Genomic DNA, 26,911 nt, shown 5'->3' with positions numbered 1-26,911 from the left:
AACTTTCCTATCTCTCTATAGGAATGTCAGGCAAATGTACCACAGTACAGAACTGATATATTACTGCAAATATATGTAGTCAACCGAAAAAGAAATGGGAAGTGTTTCAGTAGAAGCTGGCACGGCCTGCCCTTAGGAGCCTCTATCTCAAAACTGCCAGGTGACCAAGGTAACTCAATTCCTACTTTCACTCCTCAAATCCTGCCCACTTCCTTGTCATCCTGTTTATGATGCACACCAATGCACACTCCTTACATTCTCCTCATCCCACTGAAGCAAGGTGGTGCCTACAATCTGATTTTATCACAGGAAAGATGGTAGCTCCCAGGTACCATGCTTGCTCTCCTCCAAGAAGCAAACCTAGCAGGAGTTAATTCCCACTGGATTGTTTTCTGTGCCAGTGGCTATGTTCACTGCTGGCACCACAACACAATCACATGTAATAAGAGTTCAAACTGATGCTATTAAATACATTATGGATAATTTATATTTCTTACCACAGTTTTTACAGTTCCACAAATATCAAAACCCAGTGTACATGTCTATTTTGCAACACAGAACAACTATACAATTCCAAAAAGAGCAGGCATTTCAAAGAAACAATTCCAAAGTGTAAACACAGTGTACAAGCTCTTCACCTCACAATCCAGGTGCTATGCAGTAGAAGCTGAGGTAACACCGTACAGCATGAACTCAACAAATGGTTGCTTTGTCTCAAGATGTTTTTTAGCATCCTTCTGTCCTGTTGCCTGTTCAGTCCTCTAGTTCAACCCAAGTAATACAAACATACAATAAATACATTTCTCATTTTAAAGGACACTTAGACAAGTCATGAGGATTTACGTGAGTACAGTACATGTAAGTTCAAGTGCAAAAAAAGTAATTAGTGGCTAGTCATCGATGTTTCTGTTTATTTTCTATGGCGTTGGTCCCAGGCACTGCCAGAACACAGGTTGTTTGTTCTAAAAGCACAGCTAAAGCACAGCTACAGGAGACCCCTCAGCTAACTGGATGTCAAAGCAGGTGAAGCTGTGTATGCCCTTCCCCTGCCCAGCTGCTGCCATTGTCCTCTCCCTTAACCCCGTGCTGCTGCTCACCTTGCCCCTGCATCACTGCACAGGCCACATGGTCCAACAGCACTCACCATCCCAGGGAAGGCTGACACTGACATCTTCACAGAGGGCTGAGCAGTACCTACTCGAGTCCTGCAGAAGCTGAGCTCTCAGAATCTCCCAACAACAGGCTGTGGGTGTAAGCAAACGGGCCAAAACATTATCCTGACTAAACTCCTGCCTCCTCCTCGAGCACAGGGATCTCCCTTCAGCAGCAGCTTTCACTATACACCAGCCAAGGAGCTGGCTGTGGCTAATAGTGAACAGTATGACAGAACAATCCAAAGTCTTCCAGTGTATCAACAGTGGGCAAAGTGATTTCCAAAACATGCTGCTATTCAGTTAGGTACGCTTCGACCTGAGAATCTCTCTACTTGATTTCTGCATCAACAACTTTGCCCCTGAAATTCTAATCATTATGATTACAGGTGATTCCTCCCCCGCCCGCCCCCCCTTTCCAGGCACTTAAAGCTTGCTGTCTTCTTAATAAATAAGCACAGTAACTACACTTCATTAAATAAACCACTGTATAGGTGATGAAATAAATAATAATAATAATAAAAGAATAGAGTGCCCACTGAAACCTTGATCAATCTCAGGCTGTGCAATCTTGATCAAAGATGGTTGTCTCAATACAACGTCAAACCTAAAGTTACCCAAACACACACAGCACCCAAGTGAAGGGCTGCAAGAATTCTGAAAGCCTTCCTCCAGCTTCTCTGCTTCACCAAAACAGCACTTCAAAACCCTTTCCTTCGCACAACCTACACCATTATGTCAAACAAGATAACATTAGCTTCGAAAAACATATTCCTTGAATATGTTTTATTGATTCCATCACTACAATATGAAGCAATGCTTGCTAAGCTACTCTGTTTCTGAGAAATCCTTGCAGTCAGTTTCTATATGTATTGGATTCGATAGTTTTAATAGACCATGAAGGGAAACCTCAGTTTCACTCCTAAAAATTTAGTCTTTTCATTTTGACACATGAAGAAACCCAAAGAAAATAAATAGATAGCTGACTAAAAGTCAGGCACTCTGGCCTCAGCAAGTGAAGAGTAAACTCCCCTTTCCCTACAGATTGCAAAGAAATCTCATAGCACTTGACAAAGCTTTAGCAAAGCAGCCAAGAACTCTTCCTACATTTCGGGCCACACCACTTCTCTCCAGCATGCCAAACTTCTGGCTTCCCTGCTCGTGTTGCTCTGTGTAGTAACGTGAATATTCTTTATATAGTTAAAAGCTTGCACTGCATCACATTATGATCATTAAGATGAAGGAAGTCCTACTTTTGAGCTCCTACTCCAGCGTTTCCCAGGTGAGAAGCAGAATTCCATGCACTGGATTTGATAAGATGAGCGCATCTCAGGGCCCTGTGGCAGCAGGCTGAGCATCGCGATCCAACGCCACGTGGTCGCCATCGACTTGGGAATCTGATGTTGCTGAACCATTTCTGGACTGCCCAGAATCTGTCACTGTTGGGGTGGCCAAGGGACTGCAATTGTCACTGATTTTCTAAAGAGAGGGGAAAGCATTGCATGCAGAAAGTAAATACACGCACGCTCGGCACTGTCCCCGCTGGATATCCCCCCAGATGCATTCAGGCACTTCTGGAAACTCACAAAGCGCTCGCTTCGAAAGCTCGCAACGCAACAAATCAAAGAAAGAAAGCAAAAGTAGTGCATTTAAATCCAGATGACACTAATAGCAAGCAGATGTTTGCTTACCTTCCATCTCTTTTCCTAACTGCGCTTCCCCAGGAAGCATGCAAAAAACAAACTTGTTGTGTTTCAAGGGAAAAAAAAAGCAATTAACTGGATTTCAGCGTTCAGACAAGGCCATTATTATGACAAAATAATTCTGTACAATTCTTAAGCTCCTTACATAGAGCCTGCTTCAATAGCTCCTTCCCTCCCCCTCATACTGTGCAGACTTTCTGGATAGCACAGCGTCTGCAGTGCTGATGTTACATTTGCATCCAGCCTATTCAAACAGGCCTTGCCAAGGAGCATGAGAGCACATTTAAATACCAGTTGCATTCATTCCCCGGGATCTAAACAAATGAAATTTCACATTACAAGATGACTCACTATCTATAAATATTTGTTTTGCACTGAAAAACAAGAGAACATGGCAACAATACTCCTTCGCAGGTGAGCAGTAGCAAAGGTAGAACCAAAACCCTAATGAAATAAAGATGTGATTTTTGTCACTAGTTGCAGTTTCTGTGCATTAACCTTCCTTCCAAGTGACCTATTTGCATGTCCATTTTTAAGAAAATTACTTAACAAATTTAGTAAGAGATTTGGACAGTTTGTCATTTCAGTGTTTTACTGTCACTAGTTTAATGTAAGTGACTGTGAAGACAAAATCAGAAACGTTTTGGGGCAAGTTATTCCTGTTTCACTCCCCCCAGGGGACTAACAGGCAGCTTTCAGAGGCCATGGAAGATGAAGAAAATGACAAAATAAATGCATTTAATTTTTGGCACAGTCAATAATAGCTATTTTATATTAGCACTGTATTTTTACAGGAGGGAAAGAATAACAAAGGGACCTCACTCCACAAAGCAACTGGTGAGCCTCGGTGGGCACAACAGCACGTGCAGTTGCTTCACAGATCTCAGTGATGTGGCCAGGTGGTGTCCAGCAGTGTCACACAAGTCCCTCCCAGGCACCACATAAGTTCAAAGCTTCCCCATGCCATGCCCACTGATGCACTCCATGCTGCTGTTCTTCTCTGACTGTTATGTGAGGACAGCTTACACAAGGCAAGACCTTTGAGGATGCCTGCCAGTAGGAAGCAGAGCCTTATCTATACAGATTACTTTGATGCCAGACACCTAGAGCATCTTTGGTGTCACTATAAAAAGGAAAACCAAAGAAAGCCTCGCTCCTTAACTCAGCGAAGTTCAAAGAGGAAAAAAAAAAAAAAACCAACCAACCAACACAGTCAGTTAAAGCCAACTTGTCTGCAAATACATTTGCAATCATACAGACAAGTAAGAAAAGCAGCAGAGAGCTGACCCAGTGAAATTCCTATATACTCTGCTCTCCTGAGTCATTGTCATACCTCAAATTGCCCATTTCTAAAGACAGAGTTATGGAAAAAGCATTTCTATGTTTCCTCTCACCAGGTACGTAAGAGGGAACTTCACCCACTCCTTCCAGAGTGGTAAACAAAGTGGTTTTCAGATTACCCATGCTGTTCTAAAACCTGTGCTGACATTCCCCTGCTTGCCTCAAGCAGCATCTTTCAGCTCCTTTCCAGACTGTACAGTCAAAGCACTAGGTGACAGCTCAAGCTCCAACTCCCTCATTGATGAGAGTAAGATCTTGAACTGAAGGCCCTGTATCCCATCAGTAGTTGTCTGCAACTCCTACTATCTGGTATCAACAGCCAAGGAATCAAAACTAAGAAGTTGTTTTACTTTCTCCTATGAAGTTCTAAGGCTTCATGGTTAGTTATTTGTATATCTGAGCCTGCAAAACAGTCCTGCTCCATGGCTCCCTCCTCTATCTTCAGGAAGGTGATACATTCAATAACAGTTACTCTTGCCACAGTACACACAGACAACAACTCTATTTCATAAGGCATATTAGTACTGTTTCCCAACTCTGAATTTGCTACGTGCTGTCAGAGAATACCTGCTCAGCTAGAAATGATTTCCAAGCACCCACCAGCAAAAGGAAATTACCTGCAAAGGCTGATTCTCAGGGATCGGATGGGTTTTGGATAGCTTAACCATCTCTTTTATCTGGTAGATAGCATAAGCTAAGGTGACCAAAGGAGAAGAGCTGATGCCCCAGGCAGGCTTGTTCACATCCTCCTGTTCCTCTTGGTGTTTTGTTTTCTTCAGAGGCAGCCTGGGCTCAGTCCGAGGCATGACATCTTCCGACTGCTGCTGTACAAGGTCAATAGTTGCTATGGGAACAGGACTGGAAGGCACTGGGATCCTTTCTGCCAGCATTGTCTTTTCTGAAGTTTAAAACAGAGTAATCACCAGCTAGAGCTGACAGGCATTAGAAGAACCCACAAAGCAGGCAAAGCACACAGTGATTCTGCTATCAGTGTGCCTATCACTGTACTGAAAGCAGAACACAGGCACAGCTAGCCAGGAGCCAGACACGCCGTAACCTAATTAGGGAAACACGGCATGGATGGTGCCCCTATGAGCAAAGCTGCCCTGCAGCTGCAGAGAGGTGTACAAGCTAGCTGCAGGAGGGGCTGGTGAGCACAAAGCAGTCCATTTGCTCCCTGTCAGCTATTAGAAATATGATACCTGGATGTTTAGAAATGGTGTAAAGTCTCATCAGACCTTCATGTCTGAGGTCTTCTGATAACCTGAAATAGTACTCAAATTCCCTGAAATACCATAATAAAATGCACGTCGTGATCCCATGCAGCGTGCCTTACAATCCTGAAGAGACAGAGTATTTATAGAGAAAAAGTAATTAAACAAGAGGGTCAGAAACCATTGGATACTTTAAGTAATAGCTGTATACTGTCTGCAAGTCTGTGAAGAACATGCTGAGAAAATACTCTGTCCAAGCAGAAGGATTTTACCAATTAAAGAGATCTTGTTCTCAAAATGATAAAATCAGATTTTATTCACAGACTTACAGAGCACTGGGTATTTTACACAGTGGCTGGACATCAACTGCTAAAGGAAAAATGAAGAGGCCAATCCTGCACACACTTAACCACTCACATTGTTTTACTCATCCAGCTGGTACTGCTGAAAGTGAACTAATTACTGGCATACTTAAAATTAAAATACTCGTTCTTAAGATGGGGAGAGCAAGTGTTAAATGAAAACCAAAGACTGAAACAAGCTAGAGAGAATACCATCAAGATGAAACTATGGTTTTGTAGCTTCATGTATAATTAACCAGAGCTAATGGGAAACTGAAACAGAAAATAACCTTCTTTCTACCTTTCCATTTTTCTCACTATCACTTGAATAAAGGTGAATAAATATTTGAACACCTCAGTAAAGGCAACTTGATAACTAGTCAAGGACAAGTCATTTAACACTCCAGCTAAAGGAAGACAAATTTTTACTGCCTACAAAAACTCATACCAGTAAGAGATGTTTAGGTAAAAAGCTGTTTAACAACTCCCAGTGTTTCAGAATCATGCCACAGTTCTTTTGTCTTCGTAAGAAGTACAAACCCTTAACTTTGCATTAAGTTTTTCATTTCTCATGAAGTTTCATTTCTCATTAAGTTTTTCAGTTCTCTAACAAAGGTAGAGATGAAAAATTCCAGTTCCATCTGTGGGGAGATGTCTGAGGCCAGAACAGCACTGCCACGGCTATAAAGGCTGCTGTCCTCTGAAGCCATCTCTACCATTTCTGGTGTTTCCCTCCTATAGATACACAAGCAGTCAATGCTGCACTTCTTACACCAGCAACATACCTCAGTTTCTACCACTGCTGAGGAAAAGATTTCTCACTCACAATCAAACTGTTCAACTAAGACCTCAGTAAGGACACCAAACAAAACTAAATCTGCAGGAAATTATCTTTAGAGGTGACCCTTCCATCCATATTTTAGCAACAGGAATATTTACCTTCTTCTTCACTAGGGACCAACATCCACTGGATCAGTGAAAACAGAAGAAGAATCACTAAACAAGCCATTCCTATTCCTCTGAATGTGGCAGCAGGACCTGCAACGATAGATATTTTTAAGATTGAGAATGCACTTAACTAGGAAAATAACACAAGATGAATCAGCATTACACACTCTGGGTATCTGTTGACCTGTATAGACTTTTAGAAGCTAAAAGGATTATGCTTTCTTCTCCCCATACTTCAACAGGTATTGCAAAGGTCTTTTAACAGAACAGTTATGCTCTCATTTGTTCACCGAGAGGCTGCACAGTATCATCCTTGTATCTCACAAAGGATTCCTTTGTCTTAAGGATCAGGTTGTAGGCTTGCCCACACGATCCTAAAAATATCCAGGCATAACATACAATTTAATCTATCTTCAACACCGAGGCTGTAAGCAACCTGCTCTGAACTTGGCACTGATCCTGCGATGAGCAGGGGCCTGGACCAGAGGCATCCTGAAGCCCCTGCCAGCCCAAGCACTTCTATGACACCACAATTTACACAAAGCATAGTGCTTTTTAAAGTGCAATAAGATTTTAATCATAAATACATTTTAAGCCAGGAGCTCGGTAAACACAGAATTTCAACAATTACAACTAAATTCTTTAACGTGGTTTTTCCTTACCAAAGTAGTTGACCAAAACCCCTCCAACCATAGCCCCGCATCCTCTGCCCAGGCCCAGGTGAAGGCCCTGCAGGATGCCCTGGGCCGACGTCCTCAGCTCCGGGGGCACTGCTGCACTCAGGTAGGAGATACAGGCCGCCCATATGGCTGCGTGCGTGACACCTGCAGAGAGGGAACATCGTGAAGAGGACGGGGTCCCCAGCACACCACATAGCTGGTGAGGGAAACAAGAAGAGCCCTTCCCTGCCCAGTGCCTGCAAAGCACCTATCTACTGCTGGTGACGTACTGCTGGCAAGCAAGCCATGGGGAGATGTGAGGGCTCCTCGTTCTGCAGAGGCTGTCAGTGGCTTTTTCTCCCTCTCAAATGACCACATTTAAGAGACAGGCCCTGGGAAGTCTAAATAGCGCACTTTGAGAATCCTTCTGCCAGACTCCTCATCCCTCCAGGCATCACCAAGGCACAAGGAGTGTTATAAACACTCCTTTTTCTTCCCAGAAGGAGAACTAAGCAGAGAGCCAGCGAGCCACCAAGGTGCAGGAAGAAGCTCTCTGTCTCTGCCACCTGCCTGGTGGCTGTCTGGGCAGCAGGGAGAAAGGGATAGGAAAAAGCTGGAAAAGCAAAACACCCCTGGAGCATCACACATTAAATAAGCCTGAACTATTTTGCCACCCTCAGAATGAGTGGGAATATTTATTCTTGTTTGAGTGATATTAAAAATAGTAATCACAGCTTACCGAAGCTCTGCTGCCTCACTGTAATAAAATGTGTTGGCACAACTGATGACTCAGTCAACATGTTTCTGTCCTCTGCACTGGACTTATTAAGGAACAGTTGGACACTCAGTAATTACTTCTTCATTTAAGCTGGGGGCTCTTCAGAGAGAGACAATGCATCAGTTTGTAATATACTTGCACAGCAACTTCTGCTCAGCTGTAAAATTACTACCAGCTTATGAGCCTGATACCACTCAGGTCTGCTCAACGTCCAAGAGGCTGTAGAGTTTTTCCATTCACTCCAAATATGAAGAAAAATGTCACAGTTTTGGGGTCTGCAATAAGTTAACTACTTAGAAGGGACAGCAGAGCACAGAAAGCCTCCTTTTATACACTGTGGAGCCAGCAGTACATCATCTGGTTGAAAAGACTGACATTAGGATGAGTGCATTCTACCCACCCATGTACAGTTTAAGGGCTTTGAAACCTCACAGGTTTTCCATGGAAAAAGCTCTGAATTTAAGACCCAATGAATATCAATCTTCTCTTAATACAGACGCACACAGGCAATCAAGAAATGCCCCAATAACAAAGCAGAGCTAATCTAGTAGAGATAACAAGCTCTTGTTTTACAAACTACATTTTATGGTTAATGTAAAACATTCAATTTTACCAGCTGTTCAAGAGTAAATCAAGTGATAAAGCCAGGCAAATCAAAACCACACCAGAAATCACTCGACCCAAGAGGCACGATACCTCTGTGTTTGTCTGCAAACAAAAGGCTGTACTTAACCAGCACCTTGTTGGATGGTTTCACCTCTGTGGGGAGCTCCAGGTAGAGCACAGTTATTTCCTCTGAAAATAAAGCCACCCTTTTAAAGCAGTTAATATTATTGGTCTCTCAAGGTTCAGTGTGTGTACATTACTAATGTGATTTTGTTATGATTATTACTTATAGATCAGTGACTTTTTGGAACAGGTTTTACAGCAGAAAGAAGCCAGCTAGGATTACTGCTGAGCACATTTCTTTTAACAATTTCTGTTAACAATAAATGTATTTTGACGGCACGTATTAAGACCACTAACCACCATTTGACTACCTGGACTCTGACAACGACAAGGGCAATAACCCCAGTGCGATGCTCAGAGAAACGTTTAGCAAACAGCGCACCATCAACAGATGTGGTCTTCAGAGTCATCTTCTAGAAATCTCTCCATGCCCTTTAGCACAGCACATGGGGATAACCCTCCCTGTATTTCAGAAGCTCCATAAGAAGAAAAATAAATACAAGAGTCAGCTGAAATTGTTGTTAACCTCAACATCCTTTCAGCTGACTGTTCCGGAGCTAGCACAGAATCTGACAGCCTCCTGGAGGAAGAGTAATGTTTGACTGCTGCTAGGACTCTACCGAGGGATTTAAAAGACCTACCAACTTGATGCAGTCACATGGCACACGTGGTACCCACACACTCTACACAAGGAAACCTTTTCTTGCTTTTCAATACTTGCACCCTCACATACACAAAGCAACCACAACTCTTGCCTCTGCCAACAAACTCATGTAATAAAGAGAACCTCCCCCCTCACCAAACTTCACAAGGGTGTCACCTCTTACCTCTACTGACACATGCAGAAAGTAGAGGATGTGGTAAATGCTGCAGAAGAAATAATGAGTCAGAAAGAGAAAGACCAGTAAGAGAGGGGAGGGGAAGAGATTCAGGGGCAGGGAAAGAAAAAAAGAAAAGCCAAGAGTAGTTTAAAAAAAAAAATGAATTTGTTCTACCATTGAGCAGGACAAAATGAGATTACCACAACGTAACGGATGTGGCAGGAAGTAGGTACACACATGCTGTACTGTAGGGCTTCACTGATGCTAACACACCAAGGCAGATGCAGGCTGAGACGTGCACTTGAAACACAATGAAGTTGTAGGCTGGTTTTGTTTTTTCTGTGTATTACTTTTAGCTTTCTCCTTTTCTGGCTATATATAGCTGCAATGTTTTCTTTTTGTTTGTTTGTTTTTTTTTTTTGCAAAAAGCAAGATTAACTCAAGCATACATAATTCAGCAGTGGCTAGATAGAGATAAAAGCTGGCAGATAGATGTGTAAGAAAGTATTACTTTGCAGGGATTTTTCCTTTTCTTAGATAAATCTCACATTACTTCAGATTACGGCACACAAAGAAAAAGAATAGCTCCCTTGCAGCCCTGCTGTAAAAACAAACCTACACAATAAACAAAACAACCTGAAATTTCAGAAGAATAAGTTCCAAAGGTAAAGACATTATTTCTCAGCCCTGAGCAGAGGATGCTTCCAGGGACAAACTTACTGCTGGATTGGTGAGACTACAAGCTCCTTTCCCGTATTTGGAGCTCAACTATCTTCAGAACAGGATCACTTACACAGTAATATCCAAACCTCTGTATTCATCTTTTGCTCCCCCCGGTGTTTAAGCAGGAAGAGTAATTACAACACATGCACATCCTTCATGCTCCTTGTCACATAACCACATTTTAACACTTAGTGTGACAGATGAGGCAATTCAACTGCGGTGGTTTGGGGGATTTTTACATCAAATTCAGAACCTTGCTGTTACAGCAGATTGGTACAGCAAATACGTTTTGGTGGCAGGCAGGGAAGGAGATTGGGATGCACATTTATTTTGGTGTCTGTAGGAATCGACGCAGTGTTCACCAATGGCACCTCAATGAAGTTAAATTTTCACTGACAAAGACTTCTATACAGCAGCAAAAGGTAGCACAAACTCAGATCGTTCTACCCACAGAAAATCAAATCTTTTAAGTAAAAAGTACAGAAGATCTAAGCAGTATTGTATGAAATCACAATACTGGCTTTAACAAAAGGCGAGGAAAACACTCTGCATTTCAATCAGCCATTCTCTGGTGGGCCTACAGACACAAACAGTTCAGTATTCTTCACATACTGACAGAACAGAAAGGAAAATAGTTTAGATTCTGATTGTTTTTGAGGAGTGGTACCCGACACAAAGACAGGAAGAAATGTCATAAAATGCAAGTGAGAACAATGTATTCTTTAAAACTGTAATGAAGGCCTTACAAACTTCTTTAAGGATGAGACTTGCAAACAGGGCTTGACTTACTTTGCACAGACCACACCTCTGTCCTTCCCATTACGTCTGCTAAAGGGCAATGATCTTAAAGGTGCTCTCTTAGCACTGATGAAGCTACAGCGAGAAATCCCTCTCCAGCCATTAAAAGATTCAAGTCTGAAGTACTGATCAAACAATTCCCCTAAAAAACAGCTGCAGAATAGCTTCACAGAGACAACGACCCAGTAGGTTCTTGTCCTCCTTTACCTTCTCCCACAGCATCCTTTAAGGACTGTGACCTTTTGCATGTAATGAAGTTGGTGCTCATCCACCAAACAGGATCTGCAGGTGTGCACCCAGCTCACGCTCCCTCTCTTTGTTTAGCTAAAGGGCGTGTTGGCCCTGCACCGTTCTGCTTGAATCAACAGCCAACAGTGCACAAATGCAAACCCACCCTTCTGACGTCAAGTACTTTCCAAGATAAACAGCCAAGTTCTATAAACCTGTGTTGTCTGGGATACTTGTAGACTCAGGAAGAGCAGAGAGAAATGCCATGTTTTTACCTAAGAAGTACAATTTTTCAGTTTGGCTGAAAACTAAACAAACCTAAGCATAGGACCTTATACCAAAAAGCTGCAAATGCACTCACCTTGAAGTACTTCCATCGGGAGAACCGTCCAGGCATTTTCCAGATAGGAGATGTAAATGTAGCGGGCAGTATTGCAGGCAAGACCAATATAGAGCACCCTAGAAGAATGAAAGAAAAGAGAAGTCAGAGCAGTTATCATTTTCCATCTTTGCTTTGTAACAGGTACGCCTTGCTGCTTCAGAAAGCAATGACACATGCACAGGCTTTGCTGGTCCAAAGCATTTGTTTAACACAACTCTGAGTCCTGCATCTGCACAGGAACTCTCCTCTTGCTCACTCCAAACACATATTCAGGACAAGGCTCAAGTTAAGACTCTCTTCAAAATCCTAATAGAAAAAAACCATCAGACACGGGGCTTTGAAGTCCTGTAGTTTCATGCCACGCTCTGCATGGAGTTCTACTTCAGAGAGACCATTTCTAAGCACATTCAGCAACCCTTCCTAACAATCTTGTTTTCAACTCATTCAGAGACTAATTATTGCATTTTAACAAAAGGTGCAGGTTTGTGTTAGATTAATTACTTTACCCCAATTAATACAAGTTTATAGCCCCAGTATCTGCAAACTACTCAGAACTCCTCTAAAAAAAACACATACCACAGAAGCAATATGGTTTGTAACAACATGCCTCAGGATAAAACTTAACCATCCTGTTGAAAAGCAGCAGATGCTGCATCTCAGAGTGAAGGGGAGAAAAAGGAAAAAAAAAGCTCTTTTCAGTTCTTAAACAGTGAAGGACAGAAGCTAATTTTCACAGTTCATTACCCATTGAATCTGATGACTTTTTCCTTCCAGTCTTCAGATTTAGCTTCCAGGTTGCATATTGAGCTATGTTTGTCTTGACAGAGATTTTAGGAAAGACTGACTCCACTCAAAATGTGATTTAGCTTGGGAAAAACACATGACTGCAACCTCAATAAATCCCTAAACATGGTTTCCCAGTTGGCTCCTGGCTTGGTCCAAGTGATTTAAATGCAATTAACACGTAAGCACTGATACTGAGAAAGAACTCGTTACTCTTTGTGTCAGTGTTTAATTAGTTGTCCCACAAATGCACAGCAAGGTTTAATTCAGTGGTACAGAGCCACTGAAAAATCTGGAGAGACGCAATCATAAAACTGCAGGATCTTGACAACGCTGGAAGGCTCTAAATAAATGTGTTGACAGCTACAATATCAGTGCCATCATTTTCATGTTTGCAACAACATGAAATTACAAAGACAATACAGTTTACTTTCATTAAGTTGTGCAAGTTAGCAGATACTGCAACTTGTCTTCACCCTACTCACCACAAATTTCACCTATCTCTTCAGCTCACATCCAGTAACAATTCCTTTCATAACCTCAGCTCCACGTAACCATAATGTATAATCACACTTCTGAAGCATATTAGCACATGCACTACAGAAAATAAGCAAAGCTAAGAGGTTTGTAGGCTCCCTTCTTCCTTCTCCTGGCAGTAGGACCAGGGGTGATGTACCCCTGGGGACACGAAAGCACCATCTCATACACCTGTTTTTCCTCACTAGCACTGCAGCTGCCCCCAGCTCTCTGTTTAGGATGGCCTCCTGCCTCCTTATCTTCACTTTTTTTTTTAGCAACAACTTTGCTAGTCCAGCAAGAAGTTTCCTCCTTTCCTCCCAAGAAGTTCTGTGATGGCCAGATAGCAGGTGACAGCAGGCCCGCTCCAACCTTAGACCAGCACACTCAGCTACCTGTGCTTTTCCACAGTGCTACACCTACAACCAAATCTGAACTAAGAATTCCATAAGAGCAAGTTAGTTACGTTCCACCTTTTGATTTATTAGAATATGGATGAAGTTTTAGGTAAATTGCAGTTACCTGTACGAAGAGCTCTCTGATTATGCTGTTGGAAGGGCACATCACACGAGAATGCGTGTTTATGGAATCTTTTCAAAATTCCTTACAATAACCACTTAGGCTCTTTATGAGACCTAAATGGATAATGTAAACGGCCACTTCTCATGAACCCTATTTGCAGTATCCACAGAGACAGCATGTTCAGTTTACAGGTTAAACATTTAAAGCACTGGATCTGTATTTGTGTGAAGAAGTCTAAGCTGTTAGCAGCCACAACCAGTGGGGCTCCGCCGCCCATCAAGACTCGCACGCTGGAATTACGGTCAGACAAACACACTCAAGCAGAATCTCAAAGAGCTTACTTGCAGAGGTTAACATCCTCCTCCTAGATTCAGTGGCAGCTCTGAGTGCTCCTACACAGGATGCTACTCAGAAGTGGTGTCCAAATGTTTGACAGCCAGTTCTGTGTGCTTTTCCTCCTACTATCCCCTCAAAGAATTTGAGCCCTTCACCACATTGTCTTCTTCCACTTTTTTGTGGGAGGTGGCTGGAGGCAAAGTAAAACAAACAAACAAAAATATCCCTAGCATCTGGGATCTTCCTGTCCCCTCTGGAATCCATACAACTCCAGAACAGCTGCTTAGCTGCACCCAGTCACCCACTAATACACTGCTGGAAGCATCAGCTGCATGCCTAACATGCACCCATGTGCAATGTGCATGTATTTGAGCAGGAAAGCTAATGGAGATAGAAATAAGGCATTATATCAGCATTTATCAGTATGGCTGTGCTTAAAATGCCTGGACAGTAACGTCAGTAGTAGTTAAAGTAACCTGTGAAGCCAGGATCTGAGCAACGCAATCCAGCTGAGGATATTCACTGCAGGGGAGTTGGACTAAATGGCCTTCCAATCCTTGGAGAACACGGGGAGTAGCTGATCTGCTAACACATACAGTGGTAGAAAGCCTCACAAAGCTATAAAATGAACACTGAGCTTGTATTGGACATGGGTTCAAAGTTCATTTCAGTTCTACAAAAGACACTTCTGTCACTGCGACAGCACAAGCAACTTCACTAACCCTGCCTGCATTCAAAGAATTAGGACAGGAAGGCAAGCCTGAAGGATAATGTTCAAAGAAACACTGCAGAAAGATTGTCTACACTTATTCTAGCAACTCAAGAGGAAGAGTGCATATACATTATTTTTAATTTACTGACATAAATCAACAGAAAGTGAGATAACCTTAGCACTTGAGTCATCTTACCTCAAGTCAAGCAACCTATGATATAATTGAAATACTGTGTGAAATATTCACAGCTTGCCATGGATTGTTATTTCCTATGAGACCTCGCATCAGAATTGCCATAAACATGTAACGTTTTGCATGCCAAAATGGCACACAAGGAATTTTGAGGTGACACAGGAAGAAAAAATACATTCTGAGAACTTTGTGGCTAAGATGGTTCCAAGGAGGATGTGCAGCTAGAGGCTATTTTTCTTACTATTACCAGAAAGAATACCAGCAACTAGGCAACAGACATATACAGAACTCTCAAAGAGCATGAACTATGAATTCCTATCAATGGCTTCATGCGTCCAGAGAAGGGCAACAAAGCTCTGAAGGGTCTACAGACACAAGTCTTACAAGGGAGGGAACTGGGATTGTTCAGTCTGGAAGAGACTCAGGGGAAACCTTATCACTCTCAACTCATACCTGAAAAGTTGTAGTGAGGTGGGGTTGGCCTCTTTTCCCAGCTAACTAACTACAGGACAAGAGGGTATAGCCTTAAGTTGTGTCTGGAGAGGTTCAGACTTCTCCAACTGTGATGACTAAATATGAGTAAGCATTAGATGATGATAAAACATGACTAATGTGCTTTTCTCAGGTACAATTATACAGAACATTGTATCGTTGCAAGTACAAGCCAGTATTTTAACAACTTAACAGTGAACTTGGTTTCATAGGCTTACCAGTGCAAAGGAAAAATGAAAAACAGTTAACCTCGTGTGTCTCCTTTCCCTTTGAAGTCCAGTGGGCCTATTATCCCCCTCCCTACCTCTTATGTCATCTTATTCACAAGTCTATCATTTTTTTGGATTTTCTTTCTCTATTGAAGTCTAACCCTGAATTTCACACTACAACAATATAAATGGAACAAGCATACCCAAAGCTAACTTTAGCTGTCACGATTATCATCTAATCTTATCATTCCTCCATCATCATATCCTTCCTCCAGTCTTTGCACACAAGACGACACATTTTCTCAAACTAATTGTTGTTACATTCAGAAATTAAACAACTGACTCAAAGCAAAGATACTCCTCAGTTTAAAGAACAAAAAAAACCCAATTTCTTTAGTAAGTTATCCAGTTACCATGCTAAGTATCTCAAGCATTTTGATTACTACTATAAGAAATTCAGTAAGAATGATAAGAGCAAATGAAAACAAAAAGTGAAGAGCAGAAACAATAGAATTACTAATGGGACAATTGGAAAAGATATGCTAACACCACAGAAAGCTCTACACTCACTCGCACAGAGCACGTACAAGAACAACTTTGACTTCACCTCAGATTCACCACTGCCCTTCCTCCTCAAAAAAAGGGACTTTGAATTTGCAGAAATTCAGTTACTTCTGAATTGAGAGAAATACAGCATTCAGAAATAATACAAGCTAAAAGTAACCAATTTCACTTTAACATGGCAAAAAAAAAGTGTGAGAAACTATCTAATTTCAGTAGCTAACACATGCACTTGCAACTACAGGAAGAGAACAAGGAACTGAACTTGTAAGCAACACTACCAAGCTGCAACCTCATTCTGCCAACACCCTGAGCCTGATTACAAGGGCATGCGCACGGGAGGTGCTCACCTCACTGCTTCATCTGACTGCCCTCCCCTCTCAGCAGGCAAGTTACACCTATGCAGGCTACTGTGGGGGCAAAGACTGCCCCATAAGGAGAAGCGAGCTAAGTAGGAGGATTCCAGAACGCTGCTACTCACAGGAAGAAATTGTAAAATAATATTTCAAAACACACAATCCTTGAGTAGGAGGCAATCCATCAAGATTTCCAAGAGAGTTCTCCACCAGTGAGCTAGGAAACATCTACAAAAGGTTATGATGCCATGAATAACACACGCACTAATGTGCAACTGAAATGGTAAGGAAGTGCTGCAGCTTCGTTTTCAGCTCCTAAAATAATAATAGGAATGCTTCTCCATCAGGCACCTACATAACTGAGCAGGACTTGCAGCTTTTTCATGCAAATTTCACTTTAACAGAAGGCCAGGCTCAAAATTTACCTTTTTAAAATGTTCTCTCATGTAGTTATTTAATAGCTGTTAACATCTCCTTACCTGATATGGCCAACTAGCTCAATCAGTTTGTGGCTGAAGAAGTAAGCAGTCAGCTCAGACACGTGACTGAGCACAGAGCAGACTCCAAAGAGAGTGGTGGTGCCATTCAAATCTTCCAAGTGCCAGTAGAGAAAGGTGAACACAAAGCCATATCCAAAGCCCATGAACCACGCCACGAAAAGCACTGAGCCATACTGGATACTACACAGCAGTTTTATTAGGTCCCAAAAACTGAAAGACTGTGACTGGCTCATACTAGTTGTAGGAGTGTTGTCAGAAGATTCACTGGAGGCATTTCTGTCCACCTGTGATATTTCCACCTCTTTTCTCTTATTTTCATCTTGCTTGAAGTGTGTATAATGGAAGCGGAACTGGGTGGCCACAATTAATGCCATTGTCATCAGAACACCAAAAACGATGAAGACTATTCTGTAGTTTTTATATTCAGGAGCTTTACACCCTTGACCTTCAACGGCAACTTCTAGGTGGGTATAGTCGATGCCGATTCCCACAGAGAGCATGGCCAGCCCCCAGCCCAGAGACCCCCACATACGCTGCAGTCCGTACCGGTCCCTGTGTTTACCAAGGTATTGCAGAGTTACTGTGTCCACAATAGTAACAGAGGAAGCACTGAAAAATTCTCCTATTATGACAACCAGCAGAATGAGCAGGAAGATGGCTTCTACTTCTTGTTGATCATAAACCAGCATGGCTTGGTCAGAAGGCATCGGCTTGGCGGTGGTGGTAGCTGGGGAGGTGCTTGGAGTCACGTTCCCCGGTGAGGTGGTGAAAGCAGTGGTGTTTTGCAAAATCAAATGAGTACTGTTTTCCAAGGCAAGCTCCACATCACTGCTCTGCGTAGGTAACAGAAACGTTACTTCAGGAGCAGCAGTTCCTGTAGCTCCCAAAGTGACCAGCCCGGAAGTGAGCAGGTCTCTCTTCCCACGAACTTTTGGGGATGTGGTACTCACGGTCATTAGCAGAGATGACACAGAGGTGTTTTGTGAAAGAGTTGTTAAAAGGCTGCTTGCATTGGTGGGATGTGCTGGGGGAAGGCCCTTTGGTACACATCTTAAGGTGGCTGGTCTAACAAATCCGATCCCTAGGTTAAACAAAACCCAGCATAAAAGTGAGAAGAGAAGGACGATCTTCCCCTTCTTGAAGCGATCTGCTACCACTCCCCAGAAGGGAGCGCTGCAAAACTCAATAAAGTACCTGATGCCCACCAGAAGTCCACTCTGGCTGGGTGACATACCCAGCTGCTTGTAATACACAGGGAGCAAGGGGTAGAGAGAGCCATATGCAGAATAGAAGAAAAAATAAAAGACCTTCGAGATCAGAAGATCATTGTTGATCTTGACGCAGTGCTTTTCCAACCAGTCCAGCTCTTCATCTGGGACAGTGGTTGTCTCTGTTGAAGGGGATTCGTTCTGGGGATGTGAGTCTTGATCCTTGGGAACGCCATTGAAAGGATCAGCAAGCACATATTTTCTCTTCTGCTCTTCTTCATCGTCAGTTAAGATGGCAACCTTATCATCAGCTGCCATGGCTTACCGCAAGCATCCGATACTTGGTGCACTCTCAAGGAACCAGGGCTATCCTGTAAACAAATAAAATATAACATGATGAAGGTGCCACACTGGAACAGGCCTGATGTGCCAGTCACCAAGGACAAACATGGCTTTTTTTTTTCCCCCTCTTTTGTTAAAGCGACATTCTTGAGCAATAAAAGCAGTATCAGAGCAGGGAAGGACATCTGCCTAGATTACTGGTGCTCAGTAGCATCAAGAAAAATGAATTTTATGACCAATGCTGTGACCTGTTGTTCTCCCAACAGGTTCTTTCATGCTTCGGAGAGAGAATACTTTGTATATTCAAAGCTACTGTGGCAATTAAGTGCTATTTTAATTTCTCAATGAAATGAAAGGCTAATGACAAAAGAGGTTAACATTCACACAGATATTAAATGCATTATTTCCTGCTGGTCCAAGGTACGCATAACAGCTGACAGGACAAGCCATGGATACCTCTAAAAGCAACAGCCCATTAAAATATTCTAAACCTGACACAGCTAAGCATTACATGAGTGTAAAAATACCACCACTATGATCCCAAACTCTCCTGAGGTTTCTGCTTCTCACACTTAAACATCATTTGCATGGGATACCACCTGCAAGGACCTCTGGTTTCACTTAGGCAGAAAAGGTTACATAAAAAACTTAGAAGTGTAAACATTCGTGTGTTCAAGGTCAGAAGTTAATCAAAACAATGCCCGCACATGCACACAGAATGCTTTTTTCCTCCAGTTGCTCTAAAAAAAAAAACTTCAGAGACTTCCGATTCAAAATAAACACAAAGCTTCAAATATTAGACAGAACGTTCTATTTAAGTTATTAGAACAGTCAAACATGAAACACATTTCCTTGCTCTTACCTGTTACCATCAAAAGCCGCCCAAACCCAGCAGCTGTGTTGCCAGCTCCTGTAATCCTCAGTTCAGACAGCCACTTACACCTGGCAGCTGGAAGGACTGTGGGCTTTTAGCTCATAATGCTTGCTCATTTCTGGCCCTCTATCCATAAAACAAGTCCTTCTAACAAGTAAATTAGGTGAGCTGCCATCCGTGCTTTTCTTTAAGCCTTGCCTCGCTTTGACAGCAAAAACTCCAGAACTGGTACAGAGCCCCACTTAGACCACTAGGATAGAGCAGGGGAACGGGCGCTGTTCCTGTCCTGACCAAAGCAGTACGCACTCACCTGCTTACAGCAGCTTGCCTACCAGCTGCACCAAAGCTTTTCAGCATTCCTTTTTCCAGAACAAACTTCCCCCTGCAGGCCCCATGACAAGATCAAACTCCCTCTTAACCATCTGGAAATCAAGACAGCTTCTTTCCAAGCACAAATGAGAATTACCCTAATCTGAACACAGCAGCCATCCATATCCCTATGTATAAACATAAAACCACATGATTTCATATCAACTATACAAAATTACTTTAAAAATCGACAGTATTTGATCTGGTTTTTAATTCAGCTTCCCTTCTGTATAGGAATGGGACAACCATTTTGGAGTTGCACTGCTTATGTTGCTTGCTTTCTTCCCTTCCCCATGACTTCCAGGTGCCACAACATCCGTCCTCTTCAAACCTGTTGTGTGCAAGCACGAATCCAACACTTGCAGCATGCTGATTAGAGCATCCTGAGTAAGAACACTATGAAAAGTATATTTTGTAATCACTCCAGTAAATATTTTGCCCATCCCGAGAGTGTTTCATTGAATATTATTAATAACACAAAATATACCGTTCACAAGTAACAGCACCAAGATTGGTAGGAGCCATATGGCATTCTTTAATGTTTTGATCACCAGTTTGTTTGGGAGATGGGTTTTGAAAGCGATTTTGTGATTTTTCTAAATTCTAAAAATAAGCAACTGGAAATGAGAGAGCCAGCAGAGTGGTATTGTTACTGAAAGTCCACAGAAACCTTACTAATCTGTCTGGCTTTCCTTCTCTTGATCAACAAACAAACAAGCAAGCCAGCCAGATTGAATGTGCAAGCAAAATCATTGAGATAGCAAAAAATAAAGGCCTTTTAAGAACAAGTAAGGTGTTTGCCTGTTCTTTTAACCATGATCTTCAAATACTGCAGCTTTACTCTGCAAAAACCTTCACTGATCCACAAGACAGCAGGAGGACAAAAGAAAGTGCTACCAACAAGGTGAAAACAAAAGAGAGCAGGAGCAAGAAGAAAGGCCAAGAAAGTAAACTATTTTGGCACGAATAGAAACTCTTAACTCGTTCAAGGCAGAATGGAGCACAAAGCTCAGGGTCTAGGGCTGTCAGTATCCTACAGTATACTCCACACCCTGGAACCATTCGTTCCCCCAGATCTGGCTGGGGAAACAAAGTCCTGCACCTCAGGGAAAACACATGGCAGCTCTGAAGGGTTAAAAACAGGCCATGAAAACTCCACCTGCCCACCAACAAAAAGCTAGATCTGGGATGGAAGAGTACTGTGAACATTTACGCTGAATCAAGCTTAATTTGTTAAGATTTCAGCATCAAATTAGAGTTAGGACTCTCAAAGCAGAACTCCTCACAGCCCCAAAGGTCAGAGTTTGAACATACACTGGATTAAAACAATTAATCAAGCACACCTCAGTTCATCAGAGCACAGTCAGTCAGGAATAGCTTTAATCCATCCAGCACCAGGAAAGCTGGTTACATCCATACTGCTTCTACAAAACACTCTCCAAGAACACAGTTTCAAAGCAGAACAAACCTCCCAGCAACACGCGGCTGTAAGAACAGAGCAGGCTGGAGGGCTGATTGTCTGTGCAAATAAAGCAAAACCAGCCAACAGGTGATCACTTCTCACTTCAATTTTCCCCAAGCAGAGAACTGTGTTTGCAGTAGCACAAGTGTTTTGAATGTTTGCAAACAAATCTCATGAGAAGTAAATACGTGTAAGCTGTTAAAAAAAAAATACGAACTTGAATAAAACTTCACTGCACATTAGTGTTTGTTTCGCAGCAGGTCTATGCCAGAAGTAAACTTACAAATGATCTGCTGTCCACACCAAACTCACCTCTGCCATGGCCAGGCAGCAGCAGCAGCCACAGCACTGCACTGTAGCACCCTATCTCCTCAGCCCCATCCCCGCACTGATCCCAAACACAGCATCTCTAGGCCAAAACCACATGTGCCTGCCATCTCTCAGCATTAAACCCTGCATCTGGCAGGCCTACAGGGCTGTCACAAATGTGACAGACCACATCTTCCATTTCCAAGGACATTTTACACAGGTGGAGCAGCCTGGTGCTGTCACCTCATGCCAGAAAGGAGAAAGCACACAACTTATGTGGTGACAGAAGAATGCTGGTCCTTCACTACTCATGCGTTGCTCCCCAACTCCCTGCTACTCCAGGGAATACTACACAACCATCCCCCCCCCTTCCTTGCCCTCCCAGGGCTACTCCTCCTCCTCAACACAGCACCTGCCTCTGAATTCACAACACCAGGAGCAAGGCTCAGAGTGAATGAACTCTGGGTGCTGCTGAGCATCTAACATTACCTGCCGCAATTAGCATATCCAAGAAGTGAAACCACCTCCTTCCGTAGCGCTTAACTCTTTAAATTACTTTGTTTTGTGTTCCTTGGCGCACACACGCTTCGTGTTTTGGTCTACGCAGGTTTCTTCCTTCCCTCAGTACGCACACAAAACCCCCACACACTTTGACACGCTTCGTCAATTAGACTGAGAGACTAAAGCATGCCTGAGCGCTGCAAGAACAGGTTTATAATAGGTTTAACGCACTCGATAATAGATCTGAAGTTGCTAAGTTGATACAACAGCGGTGGCAGCAGCACTTAGAGAAGACAAGATTACAATCAGAGCCTGGTCCGCTCCCACGTCTCAGGGCTCCCACGGCAGCCAGGTGCCCGGCCCGGGATGCCCAACGCCCAGCAGCAGCCGGGCCGCGCAGCGCTGCTGCAGCTTTGCACCAGAGAGCTCCGCTCTCACCTGCGTGGGCTCGCTCCCACCAGCCGCGCCAGCACCGCCCTTCACACGGGGATCGTTCCGCTCTCCCTCCGCAACCCGAGGGCTGTCCGAGCTCACGCACGGTCACATGGAAGTCCCTCTGCCCGCTGTTTGTTTACACCCAGCAAACAAACGCAAACAATAACCAAGCCAAGGCAGCTGGCGCCTCACAATCCCTAGCAGAGGACGGCCAGACCCCGCGTACCTCTGCACCGCGGCGCTGAACGGAGCGCTCCTACCACCGGCCAGGCATCGCCGCACCGCACACGCACGCACGCATCCCTACGGCCGCCTTAATCACAGGACGGGCGGTGATGCCCGAGCGGGAAGCGGGCACGGAGCAGGCCCGGGGCGCGCAGCACAGCAGCGCGCAGCGGGGACAGGAGGAGGCGGCCGAGGCCTAAGCGCCCGCATCCCGCATCCCGGCCCCGCGCTGACTCACCTCGCCCGGGGGCGGCTGCGCGGGGGGCGCCGGCCCGGCACCATCGCACCCCTCCTGCGGCTGCGGCTGCTGCGGGCGGCGGCTCCGCGCACCCTGGCCCGCCCCCCTGGCCGGGCCACGCCGAGTCCGGGCCGGCGGCGCGCAGGGGCGGGAGGGAGGGGGGGCGGAGGGAGGAGCCGCCCGGCACCGCCTCCAGCCCGGGATGCGCCGGGGACCGAGCCGCGGTCGTTTATGTATACGCGCAAAAATCGGGGCTCTGCGCCGTGATTTCTTCCCGTGAGGCCCGCTGCGAAGATCTGGATCGCAGCCTGTTGGAAATGATTACGCTTGCTCTGAGAATCCGTTCTGTGTTCTTCAGCTATAAAAATGAGGATTAACAGAAAAGAAGAAATCGCTGCACTACACAGAAACTGTACCTATTTTTCCCACAAAAGCCTATGTATTTCTAGCCAAAGCGAGCTCACAGAAGAGGAAATACAGTTTTAAGTCACACAAAGTGCAAAGGTTTCTATTAAAACACTTGCTAGCGTAAAGCATTATTGTAGAACTGAAGTTAGAATTAAAGCGTGCTGAAATTAGTTAAAAGATCTTGTCTTTTTTTCCCCAAGAGACCTCTTGGACAAGCCCTAAAACACCACGAAATGTCGTTTAGAAACGTGCTACAGGATGAAAAGAACAGCAGCCAGCCAGCCAAAGGTTTTCTACAGCAAATAGGTAGAGTGATGCCAACAAATACGTACTCAACCACTGCACATTGGAATATTCAGAAACTGGGCTTTAAATATGTCACGCTGATACATGCCATCTAGTAAACTCTGAGTAATGAACCCACACCCGGGCTGAAACACAAAGAATTGCTGTGCATTTCTGCATGGGCTTTTGGTTACAAGCTTATCTCACATTATTAAGATTTCAATCTGTGCCCCACCATGGTGAGAATACTTGCCACTAAATAGTTACTAACACTTCGTTGTTTTACAAGGCAAAAAGCTCTAACGCTATAAAATAAAACCCCAATTAAACTGAAAAAGTAAATAAATAAAGCAACTTAGTTATTATAAAAAAGCAGGATAAACGAAATTACCTACAAGCATCGCTGGAGCTGCACATTGCTAGCAGTATGCTTTGCTTGAAAAGGACTTGGTGTCAGCTGACTCTGGGAAGCAGCTGACTTGTTTCTTAGGTTGGAGGAAAAATAAAGCAAATGGAGCACAGCGCAGACAAATTTTTCATGTAAAAACATCTGACGCCATAGGTATGATACATGCAGCTGATATTTTACAGTAGTGGCAAAGGTAAAGCACCTGAGCCCCATAAGGAAATGCTTTCCAAGAGTTTAATTTATAGTAAAGCTTCTTATTTGGTTTCTTTCATGAACTAAGGCTGTACTTTGAAATCAGGAATTTCTGGTTGACACCAAATATTCAGCTGTCCTTCAGCAGCTTTTATCTCTGAGCCAAAAAAAGGAAAAAAAAGAGATCATTTACAGCAGACAGATGAGAAAGATAAGCTGAAGGTGAGATCTGTGCTGCTCGAGCTCAATGGAGACAATGAAGAGCTTTCATTTCCATCAGGCTCTAAATATTTTGCATGAACAAAATCACTCGAGGCTGGATCAGGCCCTTGTCAACCTGATGTAGCTGTGGATGTCCCTGTTCGTTGCAGGGGAGCTGCACTAGCTGACTTTCAGAGGCCCCTTCCAACTCTAAGGATTCTATGATCCTGTGATGTGCAGGGCTTTAGGGTGACTACAGCAGTTGTCGCTTCCTCTAGGAAGCTTTTCATCACGCAGCAGTTTGTGTGTATTCCCAGGTAATCCGGGCAGAAGTGAAGTCAGGATGGGGAACAAAGTAGCTTTTTCCCTCCTGTTTCAAAGACAGCCAGCAGCTCTGTTACCAGTATATATTATCAGCAAAGAGAAACGCTGACAGAAGAACTGAGAAATAGTCCCAGAGTGAGTCAGCAAATCACACACAGCTACGAGCACTGCTGATGGTAATTGAGCACTGCGTGTTCACAGCCGTAAGATGAGGAGCTGCCACTGCCGTGGCCTGACTGGTTTGGCAGGCAAGAAGGGGATCCCCTTCCTCTGGATTTCCATCTGACACCTGCGGATGTATCACATGCAGAAGGCAAAGTAATGCACAAAAGCAAATGCCAGCTGCAGAAGCACGTGTGCTTTTTCACACTGTATGGTACTTTCCCACTCTCAAAACCAGATTCCTGTTTGCACAGTATCTGCCTATGGAGCAGTCAACCTTTCCTCACCTCGTGAACGTTTGAACCCACTGGCAGGTATCAAATTTGATGCGTGGTAGCAGTCTTGCAAATATTAAATTCCTTCAAGGTTGTGTGAACATCAGCAGCTGGCAAGGGAAGAAAGGCAAGAGTGCACTCTGAGGGAGGAAAGCCCACAACTTGAACTCCTCAATGGGCTCCCCTTGGCCAGCAAATTGTTGTTCTTGCCCAAGCAGGAGTTGAGATGACCTGTGGAGAAGGGGAGCAGAGGGGGAACTTGGATGAAACAGAAAGGGCATCTGAGGCCTTTAAAGTGGTGGAGGAAAGGTAGCGGGTTGTAAAACTGAGATGCATAAACCCACAGGAAATCAAGCTTCCTTGGATCTCGCTGTCTGCAGAGCAAATTGTTTACATGTTGCTAACATTAATGCCATTGAATACGCACAAAAAATATTATGACCTTGATCCTATTGTGAGCTCTGCTTCTACAGACTGTGGAGTGAACGAAGCCCTGCTGACTTTGCTATGTTCCCTGCAGGAGCCAGGGAGGTTTGTACCATTTAGCTACTGACAACCTGCAATGGGTTCTGCGTGGCCCTGTCTGTACGGTGGGAGGCTCAGCTGGCCACAGCTTTTCAAGGGATCTGCTGAGACCTCCTCTCATCATGGGGTCCCCAGAAAAGATTGCAAGACTTGAGCAAACAGCCCACATATACACATGGTGTATTCTAACAAGTAGAAATGCTAGAATAAGAATGCAAAAAGACTAGGACAGAAAGGATAATTAAAACTGTGATACATGCACCCATCTCCTCCGCACATTCTTGAGGCTAAAAATGGTGATAGCTCAAAGCAGTTTTTAACTGAAATGGTTGTTGTTTTGTCATTGTTTTTTAATTCAGTACGGCTGTATAAGATTAACTCGCTGATTAATTCATGTCATCTACCACATAGCTTTGTAAACCTAAAGCACCACCACCAAAGCACCCACTTTTACTCAGTATGTGCAAATGTGACTTGTGATGAAAACCACCTGAGTGGCACAAACAGGAAAATTACCTTTGGTGCCAAGGCATCAGATCCAGGGTAAGGCTCACCACTGACTTCAGAGCCTCACATCCAGCTCTCTCTAGAGTTGAATTTGTCTAATTAGAAATAGGACCAGTGTTGACAGAATGCAATAGGGAGCCCAGTGTTAGCTAAGTGGTATAACCTCCTCCTGCAAGAAGCAGATCGCTTTTATTTTGCGTTTCACCTTTGGACCACTAGCATAACTGATTGGTTAGACTCCTTTAACATCTTGGATAAAATAGAGCAGCATCTAAGTGATACAAGCAGTCAAACTCAGTTTCAAGGTCAAACATTTCCTCCCCTTCCTAGTGTGAGAAAACAAGGAGCAATTTACTGATGCCCTTCTCAAATTCTTGAGATGTAACTCCTCACTACAGAGAGTGAAGGACTCAGTACTTCATTGTCAGTGGGTTTGCCAAAGATGTCAGTTACACTGAGATTCAAAGCAGTGTTTCTCATCAGAATAGACTGAGAAACAAATGGGACCTTTTTAGACAAATTCAAGCAGTCATCTATTTAGCATGTGCCCAGGACAGGTAGGCTGTTTTGTCAGTCATGCCACAAAATGATGAACAGGAGCTTTATTGTGCACTGACAACATAGAATAAAGTAATGCTTCAATTTTCCTACTCAGGTTTAAGAC

At 43.7% G+C, this 26,911-nt stretch overlaps 1 protein-coding gene across 3 annotated transcripts; it reads right to left on the bottom strand.

Annotated features, from left to right (window-relative positions):
* Window positions 1-469: 469 nt before the first annotated feature.
* On the bottom strand, window positions 470-23,085 carry MFSD6 (major facilitator superfamily domain containing 6). Of its 3 annotated transcripts, none has more exons than XM_065751370.1 (7): window positions 22,960-23,085; window positions 16,976-18,575; window positions 11,796-11,893; window positions 7,361-7,522; window positions 6,690-6,788; window positions 4,813-5,093; window positions 470-2,630 (listed from the first exon to the last, which is right to left on the bottom strand). In XM_065751370.1, the coding sequence occupies exons 2-7, from the start codon at window positions 18,520-18,522 to the stop codon at window positions 2,481-2,483; spliced, it is 2,337 nt and encodes a 778-aa protein (XP_065607442.1). In that variant the 5' UTR covers window positions 18,523-18,575; window positions 22,960-23,085; the 3' UTR covers window positions 470-2,480. The 3 variants fall into 3 exon arrangements, with proteins under 3 accessions (XP_065607442.1, XP_065607444.1, XP_065607443.1); XM_065751372.1 differs by lacking the exon at window positions 470-2,630 and adding an exon at window positions 2,643-2,861; XM_065751371.1 differs by lacking the exon at window positions 470-2,630 and adding an exon at window positions 2,875-3,904.
* Between the last annotated feature and the right edge of the window lie 3,826 nt (window positions 23,086-26,911).

The sequence above is a fragment of the Cyrtonyx montezumae genome, unplaced genomic scaffold, assembly GCF_038088225.1.
Source record: "Cyrtonyx montezumae isolate F1298 unplaced genomic scaffold, pur_monq_1.0 scaffold_7, whole genome shotgun sequence".
In the NCBI taxonomy this organism is placed as follows: Eukaryota; Metazoa; Chordata; class Aves; order Galliformes; family Odontophoridae; genus Cyrtonyx; species Cyrtonyx montezumae.
Note: the sequence above shows the minus strand (reverse complement) of the source record. Positions and strands in the feature narration are given on the sequence as shown.

Excerpts from the sequence above, each read along its gene's own strand:
- MFSD6 (XM_065751370.1), bottom strand. The coding sequence starts at position 18,522 with ATGGCAGCTGATGATAAGGTTGCCATCTTAACTGACGATGAAGAAGAG. Across the intron at positions 6,789-7,360 it reads GGTTTTGGTCAACTACTTTG|GTCCTGCTGCCACATTCAGA; the intron begins GTAAGGAAAAAC and ends CTATCGTTGCAG. Across the intron at positions 2,631-4,812 it reads CTGAGAATCAGCCTTTGCAG|AAAATCAGTGACAATTGCAG; the intron begins GTAATTTCCTTT and ends CCCTCTCTTTAG.